Source organism: Oncorhynchus mykiss, chromosome 18 (assembly GCF_013265735.2).
Source record: "Oncorhynchus mykiss isolate Arlee chromosome 18, USDA_OmykA_1.1, whole genome shotgun sequence".
NCBI classification, from domain to species: Eukaryota; Metazoa; Chordata; class Actinopteri; order Salmoniformes; family Salmonidae; genus Oncorhynchus; species Oncorhynchus mykiss.
This window is the reverse complement of record NC_048582.1, coordinates 42,456,133-42,480,442: the sequence shown is the minus strand read 5'-3', so window position 1 is coordinate 42,480,442 and position 24,310 is coordinate 42,456,133. Positions and strand designations below refer to the sequence as shown.

The window sequence follows — 24,310 nt, the reverse complement described above, 5'->3', positions numbered from 1 at the left end:
ATCTCTCTATGAATTGCCCTCTTTTACCACACCCCATTCCCTCCCTCCCTTTCATCCTCTTTCCCCCTTTCGTCTCCCTTCTTTTCATTCTGGCCCTCATTCCCTCATTCTCAGTCTTTTTCATCATCTATCCTCCATCCCTCGATTCCTCACCTGTATTCCTCTCAATAAAAGAAAATGCCTTCCTCACTTTCATCCGGTTTCTCCTCTCTCTCCCTCCTCCTCCTTCTCTCCTTTCCTAATTCCCATTCTCTAACCAGGATGTGTCTTTTGTCATTATTGTAGAAGAGAATGTTCTTAATAACATGTTTAAATAAAAAGGTAATAAATACAAGTCATTCCTTGTCTCCTTCCCTCCATCCTTCCCTTTCCCTTTCCTCACCTGGATGTGTCTCTTGCTGATCTGTTGGGTGATGTGAACTCGTCCTGTGCTGGGGTCCAGCCCGGCCAGAGGCACTGCCGCCTCCCCGATGACATCATCACGGGCGAAGCGGTCAAAGCTGAGCACCAGGAAGTGCAGTGTGAGGTCGGGCAGTGTGCTGTAGGCCACGCCGTAGAACGTAAACGTCTCGTCAAACACGGGCTCCAAGGTCTTCCTCAGGACGCGGGTCTGCAGAGCAATTGGTCATATTTCAGTCTGGTTGCTAATGTGACAATAGCACTTAAACAGTTACACGTACAGTAACAGTTAAACAGTTACACTTACAGTAACACTTAAACAGTCACACTTACAGTAACACTTAAACAGCTACAGTGACACAACTCTTTTACAATACAAAATGAGAGGGATAATGCAGGGCTCTTCAAACTTTTCTTGCCCAGGGCCCCAATCATGTTTGCATACTAAAAAATGTTTTTTTTAAATGTTCTTATTTTTATCTAATCCTGTAATAATGAAAATTCAAATAATTAAATAATAAAAGTATTAAGCTAATTGCTACCGCAACCCCAAATACCTAAACCCTAAACACAACAAAGCAAATCAAGGATTAACCCTTTAGGTAGGAAGAAACCTCCAGAGGAACCAGACTCACCTTGACCCGATGCTTCTTTTCTGGCAGTATGGTCATCTTCACGTAGGGGTCCGAGCTACCCGCCTGCTCGTCCACGGCCGGCAGACCCTGGGCGCCAACAATGGTCACCACCAGCGCCTTCTTGGGGAAGTTGTAGTCCACGGACAGGCTGAGGGTGCCTAGGGCAGCGTGCGGTGTGGTGGTGCCCTCCCCCTGGCACGGAGTAAAGGGCGAGGCTGTCTTGCTGGCATCACAGCTACTGCTACTGCTGTTACCTCCGGAGCTGCTCTCCAGGCAGCAGTAGTCGGCTCGGATGGGCAGCGCCCGCTCTAGCCTGGGCTGTCCAACAGGAGGCAGCAGGTGGCTCATCTGCAGGTGGGTGGAGCCGTTGAGCAGGCCCGTTTCTGGGTCAGCGTCCACCAGCATCACCCTTCCTCCCCCTCCTCCGGCTCCACTTCTTCCTCGCTCGCCATTACGACCCCACTCGACGCCGGATCCGCCGCCATTTCGCGAGGAGCCCGGGCGTCGACCCACGCGGACGATCTTCTTGTTACTGAGTGTCTCCGGGTAGATGCTGATTCCCTTGAGCATGTGGATGAACTTGTAGGGCGGGTCCACGGCCGGGTCGCAGGGCCCCGATTGGAGCTTGTAGCTGCCCGTCATCTGGCGGTAGCGACGCTGGCAGCAGGTCCAGAGGAAGACAGCCACCGTGACCGAGACCACCAGAACCCCGGCGCCCAGGAAGCCCGCCAGCACCGGGGACACCTCTGAGAGGGGCGAGGAGGGGAATGAGGGACAGGGAGAGAGCAGGGAAATCTTATTCATTTTATGATTTCCTTTCCACCGTTATTCACTTCATTCCTTCAATACTGATGGGTTGAAAGCCTTACTAACAGGTAGATTAGGCCTTCTAAAAAACTGCCTTCAACAAACAAAAGGAAGAACACGTGCGGTATGAAAACACATAATGAAACAGAAGGTTGTATTCCATCAAAAAGCATAATTCCCTGCCTAAAGTGAGAAGATGAAAGGCTGTCAAAAATATGTGTCCCGAAAAGCAGGAAAACTGGTTAAACCTTGTAAAATGGATGGACTTGATCAGAGTATTTCAATTTTTTTCCCCCTGTTCACGTTTCGTGGGGCCTTGCCCCATACAGTCAGTCAGATGAGGAAGTTGAAGTTCGTATAAGCCGTTGCAGAAGGATTACAGTATGTTCTACACCATGTTCTACCCGGAGCGTTTAGGAAAACACACAACACCACTGACCTACATTTGGACTAAGCATGTGACCCAGTTTAAAAAGTGACTGACAGCTGTGGCACCAGCCTGGATCCAAGCTTCGGCTGGCACCTTATTTGACAGTACACGTTTAACTGGTATTCAAAATCAAATCACATGTTATTTGGAACATGTGCCGAATACAACAGGTAGACCTTACCGGGAACAACAGGTAGACCTTACCGGGAAATGCTTACCTACAAGCCCTTAACCAACAATGCAGTTTTAAGAAAAATAAGAGTTAAGAAAATATTTACTAAATAAACCAAATAAACAAATAAAAGAGCAACAATAAAATAACAATAACGAGGCTATACACAGGGGGTACCGGTTAGTCAAGGTAATTGACGTAATATGTACATGTAGGTAGAGGTAGTGACTATGCGAATAGTCCGGGTAGCCATTTGATTAGCTGTCGAGAAGTCTTATGGCTTGGGGGTAGAAGCTGTTATTCTTAGCAAGAAGCCTTTTGGACCTAGACTTGGAGCTCCGTACCGCTTACCGTGCGGTAGCAGAGAGAACAGTCAATGACTAGGGTGGCTGGAGTCTTTGGCACCGCCTGGTGTAGAGGTCCTGGATGGCAGGAAGCTTGGTGCCGGTGATGTACTGGGCCGTAACGCATTACCCTCAGTAGCGCCTTGAGGTCAGAGGCCGAGCAGTTGCCATACCTTAAATAGTGGTGCGAAACAAAGTGCTGCCTAGTTCTGAGGTGTGGCTATGGATGTGAGGAGAAAGGTGAGGCTAAGGATGAATGAAACATATCATTTTTAAGAGATGGATAAATAAGATCAACAAACACGTGTGATGGAATATTTGGTATTCTGAATAAAGGAAAACTATTCCATGGCATTTCTACATTAACCGTAGTAGATTAACATAAGCGGTGCAATACGTTTCGCCAGGTATCAACACAATCAGTGAATTTAAAAGGGGTCAAATTATGAAATGAACAGTGCATAGCATTGTGTATTGTGAGTCACTGGAAATGTGTAACAGAAATATAGTTGGATTGATGTTGATATAGACACTGAAAGCAGTCAGGGAACGCTTCACTCTGTAGACTATTAAACACTACAAGGTATTATAATAGGAACGAATCTGAATAAAGTATTCCATTACTGTGGCCATGTTCAGTATAATTTGATATAAAAAATAATAATTCTGCACTTGGCTTGCTGCTACCGGTCATTTTACATCCTCTGTTGGGAAAATGACATTGTTGTATAAAACCATATCAGCTGTTTCGTTTGTTTGTGTAGCCTAATAAAAATAAAATCATTGCATGGAGAGAACATGCATGGAGAGAAAAATAGTATGCCGATCTCTAGGATGTACAGTACAGAGTACTCTTTACTGTTCAATATTGGTGTTTGTAGACTAGGTGACAAACTTGAAAACACTCATTGGTTCCCCTCATCAATCGACACACAATACCCCATAATGACAAAGCACAAACAGGTTTTTAGAATTTTTTGCTAATTTATTACAAATAAAAAACTGAAATGTGACATTTACATAAGCATTCAGACCCTTTACTCGGTACTTTGTTGAAGCACCTTTGGCAGCGATTAGCTGTGACGCTACAAGCTAGGCAGACAGGTATTTACAGGTACAGGTGCATCAAAGCCTGGGACCGAGGTGACTGAAAAACATCTATCTCAAGACCACCAGACTGATAAACAGCAATCACTAACTCAGAGGCAGCTGCCTACATTGAGACCCAATAACTGGCCCCTAAATGGGTCACTAGTCACTTTATACAACGGCACTCTAAATAATGCCACTTTATTAATGTTTACATATCACATGTGTATACTGTATTTTATTTAGAATGTTTACATATCTTACATTACTCATATCACATGTGTATACTGTATTTTATTTAGAATGTTTACATATCTTACATTACTCATATCACATGTGTATACTGTATTTTATTTAGAATGTTTACATATCTTACATTATTCATATCACATGTGTATACTGTATTTTATTTAGAATGTTTACATATCTTACATTACTCATATCACATGTATATACTGTATTGTATTTAGAATGTTTACATATCTTACATTATTCATATCACATGTGTATACTGTATTTTATTTAGAATGTTTACATATCTTACATTACTCATATCACATGTGTATACTGTATTTTATTTAGAATGTTTACATATCTTACATTATTCATATCACATGTGTATACTGTATTTTATTTTGAATGTTTACATATCTTACATTATTCATATCACATGTGTATACTGTATTTTATTTAGAATGTTTACATATCTTACATTACTCATATCACATGTGTATACTGTATTTTATTTAGAATGTTTACATATCTTACATTACTCATATCACATGTACAGTGGGGCAAAAAAAGTATTTAGTCAGCCACCAATTGTGCAAGTTCTCCCACTTAAAAAGATGGCAGAGGCCTGTAATTTTCATCATAGGTACACTTCAACTATGACAGACAAAATGAGAAAAAAAATCCAGAAAATCACATTGTAGGATTTTTAATGAATTTTTTTGAAAATTATGGTGGAAAATAAGTATTTGGTCACCTACAAACAAGCAAGATTTCTGGCTCTCACAGACCTGTAACTTGGCTCCTCTGTCCTCCACTCGTTACCTGTATTAAATGGCACCGGTTTGAACTTACCAGCATAAAAGACACCTGTCCACAACCTCAAACAGTCACACTCCAAACTCCACTATGGCCAAGACCAAAAAGCTGTCAAAGGACACTGTATTTTATGTATCGATTGTACCTTGCCTATGCCGCTCGGCCATCGCTCATCCATATACTTACATGTACATATTCTCATTCACCCCTTTAGATGTGTGTATTAGGTAGTTGTTGGGGATTTTTAGATTACTTGTTAGATATTACTGCACTGTCGGAACTAGAAGCACAAGTACTTCACTACACTCGCATTAACATCTGCTAACCATGTGTATGTGACAAATAAAATTTGATTTACTTGGGGAGTTTCTCCCGTTCTTCTCTGTAGATCCTCTCAAGCTCTGTCACGTTGGATGGAGAGCATTGCTGCACAGATGTTTTCAGGTCTCTCAAGAGGTTCAAGTCCGGGCTCTGGCTGGGCCACTCAAGGACATTCAGAGATTTGTACCGAAGCCACTCCTGCGTTATCTTCGCTGTGTGCTTAGGGTTGTTGTCCTGTTGGAAGGGGAACCATCACCCCATTCTGAGGTCCTGAGCACTCTGGAGCAGGTTTTCATCAAAGATCTCTCTGTACTTTGCCTAGTTCATCTTTCCCTCGATCCAGACTAGTCTCCCAGTCCATGCCGCTGAAAAACATCCCCACAGCATGTTGCTGCCACCATGCTTCACCGTAGGGATGGTGCCAGGTTTCCTCCAGACGTGATGCTTGGCATTCAGGCCAAAGAGTTCAGTCTTCATTTCATCACACCAGAGAATCTTGAGTATTCTTTCGGTGCCTTTTGGCAAACTCCAAGCAGGCTGCCATGCTACTTTTACAGAGGAGTTCCTTCCATCTGGCCACTCTACCATAAAAGGCCTGATTAGCAGAGTGCTGCAGAGATTGTTGTCCTTCTGGAAGGTTCTCCCATCTCCACAGAGGAACTCTGGAGCTCTATCAGAGCGACCTCCTTGACCAAGGCCCTTCTCCCCCCTGATTGCTCAGTTTGGTCGGGCAGCCAGCTCTAGGGAGCGTCTTGGTGGTTCCAAACTTCTTCCATTTAAGGAGACCACTGTGTTCTTGGGAACCTTCAATGCCGCAGAAAGTTGTTGGCACCCTTCCCCAGATCTGTGCCTCGACACAATCCTGTCTCGGAGCTCTACGGACAATTCCTTCGACCTCATGGCTTGGATTTTGTTCTGATATGCACTGTTAACTGTGGGACCTTATATAGACAGGTGTGTGCCTTTCCAAATCATGTCCAATCAATTGAATTCACCATAGGTGGACTCCAATCAGGTTGTAGAAATATTTCAAGGATGATCAATGGAAACAGGATGCATCAGAGCTAAATTCAGAGTCTCATAGCAAAGGGTCTGAATACATATGTAAATAAGGTATTACTGTTTTGAACTTTAAAAAAATAATCTATAAACCTGTTTTCTCTTTGTCATTATGGACTATTGTGTGTAGATTTCCTCACCAATGTTTTTATTTAATCCATTTAAGAATAAGGCAGTAACGTAACAAAATGTGGAACAAGTCAAGGGTCAAAAGTCAAAATTTTCCCGAATGTACTGTAGGTACGTCATCAACTCAAGACCCTCTGAACCCTGTTGTTTTGACAGCCATTTTGACGTTACAAAACACGACTGTATTGGTCACAACATATTTGGCGGCATTTCTTTCAAAACCTCTTTGTAAGTCATCTATTAGAATGGGGCAATAATTAGTGTCGTTCTGGCTCAGGCAAGTCTTGCTTACGTTCTTACTTACAATCTCTTCAATACTGACTCAATCTCTGAGTAACCTGAGAGAGACCGCCTCTTCACCAACCCTGTAGTCACAAACATGCACACACACTGTAGTCAGTGTTGTAACGAGTCCAAAGACTAACCTGAGTGAGACCAATACCTTCTTGGTCCCGTGTGGTTCAGTTGGTAGAGCATAGTGCTTGCAATGCCAAGGTTGTGGGAACGATTCCCATGGGGGACCAGTACAACAACAAAAAACAAGTCTGAAAATGTTTGCACTCGCTACTGTAACAGTTTCATGGTCACATTTTCTAAGGGACCGATTGACAGAGGCACATTGCCTGTCTTTGAGTAAGTAGTGGGTTTTCTGTCTTGTTGCCAATGTTTAAACTACAGTGGGAATAAAAAAGTATGTGAAGCCTTTAGAATTACCTGGATTTCTGCATAAATTGGTCATAACGGCAGGGTAGCCTAGTGGTTAGAGCATTGAAAATAAGAATTTGTTCTTAACTGATTTGCCTGGTTAAATAAAGGAAAAATAAATAACATCTGATCTTCATCTAAGTCACAACAACAGACCAATACAGTCAACTTAAACAAACAATTTTTCATGTCTTTATTGAACACACGGTGTAAACATTCACAGTGCAAGGTGAAAAAAGTACAGTTGAAGTCGGAAGTTTACATCCACTTAGGTTGGAGTCATTCAAACTCGTTTTTCAACCACTCCACAAATTTCTTGTTAAAAAACTATAGTTTTGGCGTTTAGGACATCTACTGTGTGCATGACACAAGTAATTTGTCCAACAACTGTTAACAGACAGATCATTTCACTTATAATTCACTGTATCACAATTCCAGTGGGTCAAAAGTTTACATACGCTAAGTTGACTGTGCCTTTAAACAGCTTGGAAAAGTCCAGAAAATGATGTCATGGCTTTAGAAGCTTCTGATAGGCTAATTGACATCATTTGAGTTAATTGGAGGTGTACCTGTGGCTGTATTTGAAGGCCTAGCTTCAAACTCAGTGCTTCTTTGCTTGACATCATGGGGGAAAAAAAATTAAAAATCAGCCAAGACCTCCACAAGTCTGGTTCATCCTTGGGAGCAATTTCCAAACGCCTGAAGGTACCACGTTCATCTGTACAAACAATAATATGCAAGTATAAACACCATGGGACCACGCAGCTGTCATACCGCTCAGGAAGGAGACACATTCTGCCTCCTAGAGATGAACGTACTTTGGTGCGAAAAGTGCAAATCAATCCCAGAACAACAGCAAAGGACCTTGTGAAGATGCTGGAGGAAACAGGTACAAAAGTATCTATATCCACAGTCAAACGAGTCCTATATCGACATAACCTGAAAGGCCGCTCAGCAAAGAAGACGCCACTGCTCCAAAACCGCCATAAAAAAGCCAGACTACGGTTTGCAACTGCACATGGGGACAAAGATCATACTTTTTGGAAAAATGTCCTCTGGTCTGATGAAACAAAAATAGAACTGTTTGGCCATAATGACCATCGTTATGTTTGGAGGAAAAATGGGGAGGCTTGCAAGCCAAAGAACACAATCCCAACCGTGAAGCATGGGGGTGGCAGCATCATGTGGTGGGGGTGCTTTGCTGCAGGAGGGACTGGTGCACTTCACAAAATAGATGGCATCATGAGGGAGGAAAATGATGTGGATATATTGAAGCAACATCTCAAGACACCAGTCAAGAAGTTAAAGCTTGGTTGCAAATGGCTCATCCAAATGGACAATGACCCCAAGCATACTTCCAAAGTTGTGGCAAAACGGCTTAAGGACAAGAAAGTCAAGGTATTGGAGTGGCCATCACAAAGTCCTGACCTCAATCCTACAAAAAAAATTGTGGGCAGAACTGAAAAAGCATGTGCGAGCAAGGAGTCCTTACAAACCTGACTAAGTTACACCAGCTCTGTCAGGAGGAATGGGCCAAAATTCACCCAACTTATTGTGGGAAGCTTGTGGAAGGCTACAATTTAAAGGCAATGCTACCAAATACTAATTGAGTATGTAAACTTCTGACCCACTGAGAATGTGAAGAAAGAAATAAAAGCTGAAATAAATCACTCTCCACCATTATTCTGACATTTCACATTCTTAAAATAAATTGTTGATAAACTGACCGAAGACATGGAATTGTTACTAGGATTAAATGTCAGGATTTGTGAAAAACTGAGTTTAAATGTATTTGGCTAAGGTGTATGTAAACTTCCGGCTTCAACTGATTTGAACCCAAGGATTTAATAACAGGTTGACCCTCTTTTGGCAGCAATAATATCAACCAAATGTTTTCTGTAGTTGTGGATCAGACCTGCCCAACGGTCAGGAGGAATTTGGGACTACTCCTCTTTACAAAACTGTTTCAGTTCCACAATATTCTTGGGATGCCGCAGCATCTCAATCGGGTTGAGGTCAGGACTGACTGGGCCACTCCATTTTCTTCTGTTCAAGCAATTCTGTTGTTGATTTACTTCTGTCTTTTAGGTTGTTATCCTGTTGCATCACCTAACTTCTGTTGAGCTTCAATTGGCGGACAGATAGCCTTACATTCTCCTGGAAAATGTCTTGATAAACTTGGGAATCCATTTTTCCGTCGATGAAAGCAAGCTGTCCAGGCCCTGAGGCAGCAAAGCAGCCCCAAACCATGATGCTCCCTCCACCATAGTTTACAGTTGGGATGAGGTTTTGATGTTCGTGTGCTGTGCCTTTTTTTCTCCACATAAAGTGTTGTGTGTTCCATCCAAACAACCGAACTTCAGTTTCATCTGTCCACAGAATATTTTGCCAGTAGCGCTGTGGAACATCCAGGTGCACTTTTTCAAACTTTAGACGTGCAGCAATGTATTTTTTGGACAGCAGTGGCTTCTTCTGGGGTGTCCTCCAATGAACACCATTCTTGTTTAGAGTTAGGTATCGTAGACTCATCAACAGAGATGTTAGCATGTTCCAGAGATTTCTGTAAGTCTTTAGCCGACACTAGGATTCTTCTTAACCTCACTGAGCATTCGGCGCTGTGCTCTTGCAGTCATCTTTGCAGGAAAGCCATTCTTAGGGAGAGTTTAATTTATTTTACGTTTATTTAACTAGGCAAGTCCGTTTTAAGAACAAATTCATATTTACAATTACGGCCTATGGACAGTAGGTTAACTGCCCCGTAGCAACAGTGCTGAAATGTCTCAATTTATAGACAATTTGTCTTACCGGACTGACTTTTAGAGATACTTTTGTTACCCTTTCCAGCTTTATGCAAGGCAACAATTCTTCATCTTAGGTCTTCTGAGATCTCTTTTGTTCAAGGCATGGTTCACATCAGGCATTGCTTCTTGTGAATAGCAAACTCACATTTTGTGAGTGTTTTATATGGGGCAGGGCAGCTCTAACCAAAATCTCCAATCTCGTCTCATTGATTGGACTCCAGGTTAGCTGACTCCTGACTCCAATTAGCTTTTGCAGAAGTCATTAGCCTACAGTAGGAGTTCATATACTTTCCCCAACCTACACTGTGAATGTTTAAATGATGTACTCAATATAGACAAGATAAATACAATCATTTGTGTGCTATTAGTTTAAGCACACTGAGTTTGTCTATTGTTGTCAAATTTATGCAGAAATCCAGGTAATTCCAAAGGGTTCACATACTTTTTCTTGCCACTGTATGTCTATTGTTACTTTTGTGTTGTATGTTTACTACCATGGAAACTTGGTTTTTATTTAGTATTTGCTCCACTCTCGTCTCTCTCTTGCATAACACTCATCTCCATTTCCCTCACTTCTATCCATATCTTGTTCTTTCTCTCTCTCTCTCTCTCTAGGTGGCCTGTGTCATGGGTCGCCCTGGCAACAGCGGGGCCCCTCTCCCATCGAGCTGGTCAGATGGAGCTGATTGGAATTCAGAGTTTGCCCAGGAACCCCAGAGCGGATGAGAACAGGATGTGTGTTCCACCATCTCCACACAAGCAGCCCTTAACCAGACGCCAGCAACCACCAGAGGGTGGGGTGGGAGGGAGGGGGGGGGGGGGGGGGGGATGCCTATTCTGAGAAAGTTTCTGTGTAAAGAGAGAGGCTGAGAGATGTTTTTGGCAGACATGGCGGCAGAAGTGGGTGTATGCGTATCTGTGTCTGTGCGTGTGCGTGCATGCATGTGTGTGGTTGACAGACACTGCTGTACAGCTGCACTGATCACAGCTATAATGAGGCCTCAAGAGCTTTGGAGAGTTTATCCTTGTCTCCTGTGAGTTCTATGTAAAACTCCACAGCATCATGGATAATAAGTATAGGAACTACACTATAAACACTTAGCATACTGAGTGTTCATGCATTTACAAACATTCCTAAAAACACACCCACATACAGCATTCACAAAAAGCCACTGATGCAGATGCATAAAAAAACTAAATAAATAAATACCCTGAATTATGCATGCCGTTGTCATGGGAAATTTCATGGAAGTTACTTGTCGTTTTTTGTGTAAACCAGGGATCATCAACTAGATTCAGCCGCTGGCCGATTTTATTTCTGGAGTGGATGTTCGGGGGGCCGGAACATAATTACAAATCATTTGTAGACTGCAAATTGACCACAAGAAGCCCAAACAGATATAATATTTGACTTAAACATAATCAGATTCACATCTGCATTCTGATAAGCCACCTTCTACAGTTAAAATCTGTGACTGAAGCCCAAACCAACCTCAGTGGTCAGGAATAACTATGCATTGTCACATTTGCTTAAGGTTAACCTACCTCTGTTATAAAACAAAGATGACAGAGGCCCCAGCTATCGACTACAATAATTCTGCACGAGATTTTCTCTTGGAGGAAAATGGAAGTACAATTATAAGTCCTCTTGCTTTCTATATAAAAAAAAACAGGTTTCGGCAATAGCTGCCTTCATTAACCTTCATGCACCTTGGCGGGAACTAGTAGCCTGGTAAAACCAGACTGAACACAGCCTTCACGATTGGAAACAATAGTGAGTGCAACATTAAGCCTGGTTTGACCAGGCCAGTTCTTGACTGGATGACCCCAGATGCTTGAGCCTGCAGCCAGCCACACCCTGGGCCACCAGTAAGCTGCATGTGCAGGGATTTAGCTGTGTGTTAGCAGTCAATATTCATATCCAGCAGTGAAGTCAGTTGGAGGGGCTTAGCAACAGTGCAGGAGGCCAAAATTGGGTCAGCAGGCACTTGTCCAGTTGTGTGACAGCCAGGAGGCTTTTAAGAGCTTTTGGAAAAACCAAAATGGCCAGAAAGGAAAGTTGCAAACATGGTTACTTGAGGACAGGAAGTGTGTTAGAAATCAAAGGTAGAGGCCTCCCGAGTGGTGTAGTGGTCTAAGACACTGCATCACAGTGCTAGTTGTGCCACTAGAGATCCTGCGTTCGAGTCCAGACTCTGTCGCAGCTGTTTCCTCCGACACATTGGTGCGGCTGGCTTCCGGCTTAAGTGGGCATTGTGTCAAGAAGCAGTGCGGCTTGGTTGGGTTGTGTTTCGGAGGACGCACGACTCTTGACCTTCTCCTCTCCTGAGTCCGTACGGGAGTTGCAGCGATTAGACAAGACTGTAACTACCAACCGGATACCACGATATTGGGGAGGAGAAAAAAAGGGGTTAAAGAGAAAATAAATCAAAAGGTAGCAGGAAGACGAGAGAGAGATGGATCGTCAGGAGAGAAAGAGGAGAGGAAATGGTGAAAGGAAGAGAGAGAGTGAGGAAATGGGGTACGAATGAGTGGTGACATTAGCTGCTAACAGAGAGACAAACAGTGAGACAAAGGATGCATAGCTAGGTCCCAGACTGAGAGTCGAGAGCAAGCGTGCCAGACAAACAGACTGGTTGGGACATTTCTGAAGAGTGACTTCCCTGCGGGCCATGGGAATTCAGAACAGCAGGCGGCTAAACCATTTAGAATATTTTTTGTATTGGCATTCAAAACAGTTACTGGCATCCAATTCTGCTTCCCTTCTCTCTTTCTCCTGATCCACCAAGGAAATGTTCTCCCTTTTTCTACTCTATTTTTTCATCTCTCTCTTCCTCTCTCATCCACTCACTGTATCTCCATAGTGTCTAGCTACCCACACCCACTATCCCCCTCTAGACAAAGACTCGACCCCCCTCTACTCCATTGATCATTGCGACCTCAGTGGGGCTTGAGAATCAGATGATGTCACTTTTTTGGAGGGTCTTTAAAGCCCAGCTGAGCAGCTCTTGTTGCCTAGAGGCGTTCCCCCAGCGAGAGACTGACATTACCCATAAGGTCAAGGTCTAAATGAAATAAACCGTTCAAACCTCAATAGCAATACTGAAGAAAAGGTTGAAATCCAGGACTTACTAATAAAACCAACAGTATCAAAAGGAGCACAATGCTTGAAAGAACAAGCGCGTGTGTGTGTGTGTGTGTGTGTGTGTGTGTGTGTGAGAGAGAGAGAGAATGTGTGTGTGCTCGTGCCTATGCACACGTGTCTGTGCACAAGCAGGGGGCATCCATGATTAATAGACTGCAGTAAATTGTTAATCACGAGCAATGATTCTAATTGTCTGATTCATACGCGAGGAGGGGAATGGGGAAGTGTGGGACCGTGGAGGAATACAGGAACACAGAGGAGTGTGACGGTAGGGCAGGAAGAGGAGGACGAGGTTATGATGGAGAGAGGAGCGTTGTGCAGTTACCGAAGAGAGGAGGAAAGGAGGAAATGAGGAGTGTGTTATTAAGGATAAAGTGTGACGTCTGGGCTTAGACTACCAGAAGAGTAGTAAATATAACCAACACTCCATACTCTGAATTCACTCATTCTACCCACTAAATGAATGGGCAGGTAGCAACAACGTAACCACATGTAACATTGGGATTTTGCATTAGTATATGCATCAAAAGTACCAATGCAAAGTGGCCTCCCTTTTCTATTGTTGGCGTTATTACATAAAACCGATTAGAATTCCGAAGTATGGCGAAGTCCTGTCGGGAAAAGGTTTTCCATGGTGTGATGTAATATAGAGGAACAGGTAAGCCAGTCTGATCCCTATAATGTAAACTCCAACAGAAATAACGTCAAATCTATAACTTCAAATTAATCAAAATCGCCATGACTACTGGTTTCAACAACATTTTCAGCCAACTTACAAGCAATTACTTTTTGAATTTATTGTTACAACAACTTGCAAAATTGCTAGCCAACTAGTCTGCTCACGTTAGCCATACTACCCTGCTTACGTTAGCACTGAATGAGTCAGCCAGTTGCTATCAACAGCTAGCTTACAGCTACATTAAAGTAAACCAACGTTTAGGAAATACATAACGCCATAATATTAGCTACTGTATATGCAGTTATTTTAGCCAGCAAGCTAGCCAGCCAGCGTTAGCTATTTAGCCAACTAGCTATTAGCTTAGCCAGCCTAGCCAACCACCACAGTTATAGTCAGTAAGCTAGAATCCAACTTCTGGAGACCAGCTAGAAAAAAAACGAATACAACACAACTAAAAAATAACTGCAGATTAAAAGCAAAGAGAGAGCAGAGACTTACAGATTGAAGGTTGGGGTCCATCCGATGGTAAAACGTTTAAAAGAGTGCAGGCTGAGTTAGCTACCAAAGCGAGGGGGAGGAGAGTGCTTCACCGGGCAGAAATCCAAAATAGATAGATTCTAGATGTCTGTCAACTAGTGTGCTAGCACTAAGCCAAGGTGGAAAAAGTTACAAAACTCATGTAGCCTATTTCATAGCGAACACGGCAAAAGTTGACAAAACAAAAAGGAGAACAGATGAGGTACTACACAATTAAAGCAAGTAGGTATGATATTCTTTCATTTTAAGCCCATGGCAAGCACTAGAGCCTACCGTGCCAACAGGTTCTCACTAGATAACACAGCCACAAAGTCTGTGAGAAGCATGATGTGTGGTCGACGTTTGCCAGCTCGAGCTACCTACAGAGCTAGCATACAAACTCGGTTGCAGAGTAGATCCTCCTTATGAGAAATAGTGCATTGTGGATAGTTTAGAAGTTATCTGGAAATAATAAATATGTAATAACCCCAAAACATAACTATGTTTGAACTTATAGGTAACCAGATCATGACTGCAACTAAGTTACTAAGTCTTTGACCACACTGTGTTGTTACATTGGTGAGTAAAAACTCATGCTTCCTACCCTTTCGGTGCCAAACCAACCAGGATTGACCACTAACTTCAGGAAAGGTGATGTCAAGGTGCGAGGAAATAATACCTTCCTAAGTAACTCCACTCCAAAGAGTTGTGTGTCTCAAGTATTCTTCAAATAACCCCAAAACTCATAGAAATGTTCTCGTAAACACACCCGTTTCCCTCTTTAATGTACAACATATGGCACACAGACAAAACACATCTGTAAATGTCCATCTCCCCTACCGCCATCAACACGCTGGGGTAAACCACTGCTGCTCAGCTTCTCACAGGACTGAGCTATTAGACTAGCTAAACCCCCTTTCACACAACGTTAGCTTTCTCTGTGTGTGTTTCTTCATCCTGAAATCTCTGTGAATATGAGTGACACAGACAGACACCTTGTCCCGAGGTGGAGTGTGCTGTATTTCACCACTGGAACAGAAAGAGGCTTGTCACTCTGACACCAGTCACTATGGCATTAAATCACAAGCTCTGTTCGGCACTGCCACTGCGGCTATGCCGGACACACTGCAGAGAGAAGGAACGGAGAGAGCTGGAGGGAGGGGAGAGGTAGGACTGTGTGTCGGCTCACCTCTTCATCCAGGCTAGACTGCCTCAGTAAGAGATGTAGCCCTGAAGAGATAAAGTCAATAACATAAGGGTACTAAACAAGGAAAACCTTTTAAGTGACTTATACCATCTTCATAAGACATATAAAGGTGTTTTATATTGCTTATGTTATGACTGTGTAATGTCCTCATCAAGTACGTACACTACGGGTCAAAAGTTTTAGAACACCTACTCATTCAAGGGTTTTTCTTTATTTTTACTATTTTCTACATTGTAGAATAATAGTGAAGACATCAAAGCTATGAAATAACACAAATGGAATCATGTAGTAACCAAAAAAGTGTTAAACAAATCAAAATATATTTTACATTTGAGATTCTTCAAATAGCCACCCTTTGCCTTGATGACAGCTTTGCACACTCTTGGCAATATGTACATAGCCCATCCAACTACCTCATCCCCATACTGTTATTTATTTATTTATCTTGCTCCTTTGCACCCCAGTATCTCTACTTGCACATTCATCATCTGCACATCTGTCACTCCAGTGTTTAATTTGTATATTGTAATTACTTCGCCACCATGGCCTATTTATTGCCTTACCTCCCTATCTTACCTCATTTGCACATACTGTATATATACTTTTTCTATTGTATTATTGACTGTATGTTTGTTTATTCCATGTGTAACTCTGTGTTGTTGTATGTGTCGAACTGCTTTGCTTTATCTTGGCCAGGTCGCAGTTGTAAATTAGAACTTGTTCTCGAAGAAATCCGGAACAACATCCAGAAGTGTCTATAAGCAACAAAGGTCAATATCGATAGGCTAAAAGCAACAAAGGTCAAAGGTCAATTGATTGGCTAAGAAGGATATTTAGAGAAGATTCAAACTACAAAAACAGACACTAGGAACTGTGAAGAGACTAAATACACTAAGAAACCGAGTTGGTCAGTCGTAGACAATCTTGTCTGGTTTAAATCCTAAAAGGACACTCACTTTGATTATTCCAATATTAAGTATGGTGTTCCACAAGGTTCTGTGCTAGCACCTATGCTGTTCTCATCAAATACAACTCTTACACGCAAACCACACCGGACACGCTGCGCGCGTGAGCATTGCAAAATCAATTTACACATACATGTTATTCAATCATTTCTAACTTATTTCTCACCATAGCTCTCTGTTTTAGGTGCAGACTATCCCTCAAATAGCTCCTATTCGGCTACTCCCTGACTCAACAAGTCTTTCTCCCTGCCAGTCCTTCAGGTAACTCCTACGCCATGGTTTTGGATCCATGATGGCATTGCAGGCTGGGGATCTTAAAATATCTGCCCTCTTTTACATCAAAGACTGCCAACCCACACACCCACCGTCATCCCAACTATCCCCTCTGTCCACATGCATGCCTGGGATAATAAGTGATAGTGTGTAGTGATGGTTAAGAATAGAGTGGGGTCCAATGGAACACAGTTTCACACTCCAATATCATTTTCAAACTATATCACGGCGAACCAAACCATACTGTGCTCGCTCGGGTATACGCTGATGAAAGTGACCACCCCCACAGCATTGTCTTTCAACTTTTGTGTGTTATATATAATATATATGGCCATGTTTTCATGAATTTGATGATATGATCTTGAAGCCCATTCAAAACAGTATGGGACTGGATACGGAAGTAAAGCAGAAGGGGTCATCACATTCACATCGTATTTCATTTTCACATTGTCCTTTCCAGAACAGTTACAGCAACAACCAGGCCAGCTCAGTACAGCTTGTTTTGGCTCGGCTCAGCTCAGCAGTGTGAGCCCTCAGGTGGGGTAAACTGCAGCTGTTCCCTCCAGCTTTGGCACTGGCCTCAACTCTGAAGGAAAGTCCTGAATCAAAGCAAAACCGTGCACGTTGCTCTGGGCGATAGCTATCTGTTAAGGAGAGGAATTATGGTAATATGAATTTAACAATGCATATAAATTGGTAATGAAGAGATGATAGAACATAGAGTGCTTTTGTTGGTGTAATTAGACTCCCCACGCCCTCTCACCGAGGAGCTGCTCTAACACTCCTGACACAAACAAACACACATTAGGGCCTCACCCATCCACTGCAGACAAAGAACATAATAATCTTCTCAGGAGCTAATTTATTTTTCGGGGACTTTGTGCAGGTCAGAGGAGAGGAGAATTAGACTGTTTCGTACTGCTTTTGTCAATGTGATATGTCCCATTAGTTGTCTACACTGGTTGCTGTATATTGCGTAATTGATTGCTGAGTAATTATAGGTGTAAACCATATATTTATACAGTAGGCTAAATATATGTGTGTGACTGGGTGTAGCCAGTGTTTTTTAAATTTTTGTCCACTCATTCTCCAGTCATTCTCTAAATAACAACATATTCTGCACAAGGCTAAGCCCCATAGCCGGTGTTTTAACTCTGACAGTGATACGTGATGCACTATTGGCAAAACATCCATCAATGCTTCCGACAGTCCCACGGTTACATAACTAGATTACAATGAGCACTCGAATTGATTGCCCAGCGAGTGAGGTTTTTGGGGAGATGTGAGACCACCCACCCCGCCCAAATGTTCTGTTTAGCTATGGACAACGGGTCCAGTTCAGGAATTTGGGTAGATGTTCATTGAAACAATAGAAGAGCGAGCAGTCGGGCATGGTTGATGCCAAGCCTCAAGAATAGACATAACGTCATCATCCTCTCTAACCCACATGCGCAGTCAACGCCATTAGAGAAGGCTGGAGAAAGCATGAGCGCAATAGGAGCAGGCCAAACAGGTCTCACCCATAACAATAAATACGTACCGCACAATAACTATATACTGGAAATCAACTTTATTTGTTTTTACATACTGTCAAAAGGCACATTTTTATTCAGTCCATTTCCCTGCCAATATTCCCCCTTCAAGCCAAAATCTGACGAAGCAGTATTGGTGACTGCCGGGAACTAATGCACGCATGACCACACATTTTCATATACATGCCTATTTCTAATCCCAACAAATTAAACAAATTAAACATTAGGCCTATTCTCCGTTTTAAAATTATTCGAATTTGTTGACGCAGAGTCAAGTCCTTCGCTGGCCTGTGTTCTCAACAACTTTAAACATTGTTGATAATAATTCATGCACCCTAAACTAACATTGTTTAAAAGAGGTTTCCCATATACATATATCTATATTTTAAATGTATTCCAGTTGTTGGCTCAAAGCTTTCTAATCATCAGAATAACATCCATTCTAGGAGATAAACCGTGTCTTGTGAAATATTAAAATAGACATGTGCCATTTAATTTCAAACATCAAATTAATTGAATATACAAAAAAAACTAGGCTTTGGGGGAGATAATTAAAGTAAATGTGTAGAGAATAAACAACACATTTAGCACCTGGCGTCTTTCAGCCTTTCTAGGCCAACATGACACCATTTAGAATCTGAGGAGAACCTGAGAAACACTCATTTTTCTTCGGCTAGCCTAAAACAGTTGGCTGGCATCCAATAAGTAGCCTAAATACAGCTGTTTTTCGTGAATTATTATGAGGAAAAATATGTCTTACCATATGCTGGTCTTAAATTGGTTATCTCAGTCATTTTGGGGTTGAAATGGCTGTGTTGTTGTCAGAAAAAAAAGATTAAAAGAAAACAATTAAAACTCGCAGGTTTCTATTTTATTTCCATGAATGTTCTTGTCCCTCCGCTTTTTCTTAGGGTCAGATGAGACGATGTTTGACCGTGGTATTTTTCTCAGTCCGAAATGATTGTTTTGATCCTGTCGCTTCTCAATGATGCGCTCGGGATGGCATTTGCGCTTGCTTCTTCCCACTCCAGTTTCGAGCTCGGGTGCGGCTGCTGAGCGCGACTACTACAACCAGAGTTGGTTCCCCCCCCTGATAACGGGGAGTCTAGGGGAGAATCTCAATTGATTCACTTGATTCCTCGCGTCCCTTCTTCTCGCCTCTTTCTCAAAACACATTGGATGAGAAGGTCAGAGGTCCAGCCCCTCCAAACCTTCTCATCCAATCATATCGCCCTTCACTGCCAAGATCTGCCAAGACGCTACCAAGAATTGGCGAATGAGAACAAAGCAGTGGAATTGGCCACAAAGACGATAGGGCTAGGGAGGGACCCAGAAGACGAGAATCTTTTTTTTCTTGCACTAGTTAAGTACAACTGTTTTTCACAGTATAGCAACCAACTTGAAAAAAAAATGGATGTTGATGTACTCTTATTTTTAACCCCTACAGATGTCAGGTCTGAACTTGATCACTCTTTTGTCTGCTTTTGCATCAGGAAATTCAAACGCAGTTGTCGTTCTCTCCAGGCTGGGGCAGTAGAGTCATTGGGATCAGGTCTGCTATCAAAATAATATTCTCTCTCGCTCTTTCAAACATTAGGCCTAGATCCTATTACTGCAACATTCAAATGTACAAAAATGGATCTGCCATGTAGCCATACATGTCAACAACCATCATTTTACATAGCTAATTATAAACTGGGTGGTTTGAGCCCTGAATGTTGATTGGCTGACAGCTGTGGTATATCAGACCGTATACCACGGGTATGACAAAACACATATTTTTACTGCTCTAATTATGTTGGTAAACAGTTTATAATAGCAATAAGGCACCTCTGGGGTTTGCAATAGATTATCCCAATATGCCACGGCTAATGGCTGTGTCCAGGCACTCCGCGTTGCGTCGTGCTAAGAACAGCCCGTAGCCGTGGTATATTGGCCATATACCACACCCCCTTGGGCCTTATTGCTTAAATAACAGAAGATAGATATTGTACTCTACTAGGCTACGATATACAAGCACGGAGTGTGTCCTAAGGTTTTGAATGAACTGTCAAAATTGAATTCAATCGTAGGGTGGTCTAGCAGTTATGGCCACATCCTTCAGCGTGCCCATATAGACCTATTGTGTCAGCGTGGGTTTATTCCCACTAATGATGTATATAAACCCTGGATTGCTGATGCTACAGTGCCGTCAGAAAGTATTCACGCCCCTTGATTTACTCCACATTGTTTTGTGTTACAAAAAAAGTGGGATTAAAATGTATTTAATTGTTTTTTTTTTGTCAATGATCTACAAAAAATACTAGAAGTGTAAGAACAATTCTAACATTTGTAAAACAATATATATATGAAAAATGAAACACTCATATCTTGAGAAGATACATTTTAAACCCCCTGAGTAAATACATGTTAGAAGCACATTTGAGTCTTTCTGGGTATTTCCCATCCTGTCCTATACAGGCCTGTGTTCTCAACAACTTTGAACATTGTTGATAATAACACATGCACCCTAAACCAACATTGTTTAAAGAGGTTTCCCATATATATATATATATATATTTTTTATGTATTCCAGTTGTTGGCTCAAAGCTTTCTAATCATCAGAATAACATCCATTCTAGGAGATGAACCGTGTCTTATGAAATATTAAATAGACGTTTGCCATTTAATTTCAAACATCAAATTAATTGAATATACAAAAAAAACAAGGCTTTGGGGAAGATAATTAAAGTAAATGTGTAGAGAATAAACAACACATTTAGCACCTGGCGTCTTTCAGCCTTTCTAGGCCAACATGACAACATTTAGAATCTGAGGAGAACCTGAGAAAAACTCATTTTTCTTCGGCTAGCCTAAAACAGTTGGCTGGCATCCAATAAGTAGCCTAAATGCAGCTGTTTTTTGTTAATTATCACACAGAAAAATATGTCTTACCATATGCTGGTCTTAAATTGGTTATCTCAGTCATTTTGGGGTTGAAATGGCTGTGTTGTTGTCAGGATTTATTTTTTAAAATAAAACAATTAAAACTCGCAGGTTTTAATTGAGCTCTGCACACCTGGATTGTACAATATTTACACATTATTATTTAAAACATTCTTCAAGCTCTGTCAAGTTGGTTGTTGATCATTGCTAGACAGAGATTTTCAAGTCTTGCCATAGAGTTTCAAGCCGATTTAAGTCAAAACTGTAACCAGGCCACTCAGGAACATTCCATTTTGTCTTCGTAAGCAACTCCAGTGTATATTTGGCCTTGTGTTTTAGGTTATTGTCCTGCTGAAAGGTGAATTCATCTTTCAGCAGGACAATAGAAAGCAGACTGAACCACGTTTTCCTCTAGGATTTTGCCTGTGCTTAACTCCATTCCGTTTTTTTTTAAATCCTGAAAAAGATTTGGTCTTTAACGATTACAAGCATTCCCATAACGTGACGCAGCCACAACTATGCTTGAACATATGGAGAGTGGTACTCAGTAATGTGTTGTATTGGATTTGTCCCTAACGTTACAATTTGTATTCAGGAGAAAAAGTGAATTGCTTTGCCACATTTATTTTGGCATTATTACTTTAGTGCCTTGTTGCAAACAGGATGCATGTTTTGGAATATTTGTATTCTGTACAGGCTTCCTTCTTTTCACTCTGTCAATTAGGTTAGTATTGTGGAGTAACTATGTTGTTGATCCATCCTCAGTTTTCTTCTATCACAGCCATTAAACTTTGTAGCTGTTTTAAAGTCACCATTGGCCTCGTGGTAAAATCCCTGAGTGGTTTCCCTCCTCTCCGGCAATTGAGTCAGGGAGGACGCCTGTATCATTGTAGTGACTGGGTGTATTGATACACCATCCAAATTGTAATTATTAACTCCAACATCCTCAAAGGGATATTCAATGCCTGCTTTTTGTATTCTACCAATAGGTGCCCTTATCTGCGGGGCATTAGAAAACCTCCTTGGTCTTTGTGGTTGAATCTGTGTTTGAAATTCACTGCTCGACTGAGGGACCTTAAAGATAATTGTATGTGTGGGGTACAGAAATGGGGTAGTCATTTAAAAATCATGGTAAGCACTATAATTTCACACAGAGTGAGTCTATGCCACTTATTATGTGACTTGTTGAGCAAGTGTCCATTTTTTATGAATTTGTAACAATTTCTAAAAAACAGTGTTGTGTTCAATACCACATAAACAAGAGCAATTCAAGACCAAGACCGGAGCGAATCGAGACCGAGTCAAGACCGAAACCAGGAGGGGAAGAGAGTTCCGAGACAGAGTCAAGACCAGAAAAATGTGAATCCAATTCAAGACCATTACTGTAATTTTGTCAAATCGTCACCATTAGAGTTGAAAATGTCCACTATTTCTGTGTTCATATTTCAAAAGAACATACGGATTCTTTAGACATTCAGATTGGTGAAAAAAGGCATGCCGAGGGAAAATGGAGCCACTGGACATTGTTACTAACCCAAACACAGTGGGGAACGATGAGGGCCTTCTACGCTTTCAGAGAAAGGCTAAGGATTTATAACGTAATAAAAATAATAATAATAATATTTTCAATTATGTTCTGTTTTAATCTCTTCAGTTTTTGATCGAAAAGAAAAAGGTTAACGCTGAAGAGAAAAAAATATCCAATCAGGATTTTTCTTTGGTGGTCTCTGGGGAGATGAATCTAATTTCAGCCATTGGCTAGGCCATTAGAAGCTTGATAGAAGGCATCTGCCGTTCAACTGTATTAGGGGAATATTTTGGAGTGACAGTGGAATCAAGCAATCACATTGACTTGTAATGCCAACAAGTCTCCCCTTAACTAATAGTAAGCGCACAACTCCAACAATTTCCCCCAATCTTCCCTACCAGCGAGTCAGGGAAATTTCAACAAAGTTCGAGGATATTGTCCAATGAAAGTAAAGGACAGTAATGTTATGAGTAAAGTAGAAAGCAAAGGTTTCAGTAGACGATAAGATATTAAGATTTCAAGAAAGGAGTGTATATATTTGGTCTTATATTTGACTGAATGAAAGCTGATAATGATTTTTTTTTTTTTTACTCTGCTGGTCTCGGGAAGAAATGAGAAATGAGTCCTCACTGTCCGAGACCAAGTCAAGACCAAGTAAAAATGTATCCGACACCAAGACAAGAACGAGAAACTCAATATGTGGTCTCGAGAGAGAGAGAGAGAGAGAGAGAGAGAGAGAGAGGAGGACTCGAGTACTACAACACTTACTGCTAAAAACATAATTCCACTTTGACATTATGGGGTATTGTGTGTAGATCAGTGACACAACATCTCAAAGTATTTGAGATGAAGGCTGTAACACAACAAGATGTGGAAAACGTCAAGGGGTATAAATACTTTCTGAAGGCACTGCACCTGAGGAACGCTCAACTCCGTTCTCTTATATCATGGCGGGTTGAGTATTGATAACTGGGAAGAAAATGGCGACTGTCCTTGAATCTGAAAGTGCGGCAAGTGAAGTGTGTGACAACGAGTGGACAATTAGAGAAATCAAAGAATGGAACAAAACGAGCAAAAGTTATCGTAGAAGACCTGTTCAATAATGAATTTCTTACTGGCCTGTGTTTTGTGGACAAGGAGATTCATTTGGGAAATCCATTTGTATATTTTTATTTATATCGAGGACTGTGAAGAAGCAGTGGGAAAGGGGGATTCAATCAAGGTGACTAGAAGCGGCCTTGTTATGGTTAATTGTGTCGATGAAGAACAGACGAAGTGTGCACTGGATCTGCCTAAATTGTCCATGTCAGAGGTAACATTTATTGACCTTCCGATCAGGGCGCATGCCAAAGGAGTCATAGCTGGAGTCTCGTGGTGCATGTAATGAACAAAAATATAAAATGCAACATGCAACAATTTCAAAGATTCTACTGAGTTACAGTTCATAGTAGGAAGTCAGTCAATTGAAATAAATAAATTAGGCCCTAATCTATGGATTGCACATGACTGGGCAGGGGTGCAGCCATGGGTGGGCCTGGGAGGGCATAGGCCCACCCACTGGGGAGGCAGGCCCAGCCAATCATAATGAATTGTCCCCCA

At 41.8% G+C, this 24,310-nt stretch overlaps 1 protein-coding gene across 2 annotated transcripts in view; it reads right to left on the bottom strand.

Annotated features, from left to right (window-relative positions):
- Positions 1–21,250, bottom strand: part of LOC110496304 (synaptotagmin-11) — a 29,227-nt gene extending 7,977 nt beyond the window's left edge. The window contains exons 1-3 of one of the 2 annotated variants that reach the window (XM_036952884.1): positions 21,193–21,250; positions 1,035–1,780; positions 383–610 (exon numbers count right to left, since the gene is read on the bottom strand). In XM_036952884.1, the coding sequence (XP_036808779.1) occupies positions 383–610; positions 1,035–1,780; positions 21,193–21,226 (1,008 nt within the window). In that variant the 5' untranslated portion in view covers positions 21,227–21,250. Of the gene's footprint in view, positions 1–382; positions 611–1,034; positions 1,781–19,018; positions 19,381–21,192 lie in introns of those variants that run through there. The other variant, XM_021572125.2, reaches the window with a different exon arrangement.
- Positions 21,251–24,310: the final 3,060 nt, after the last annotated feature.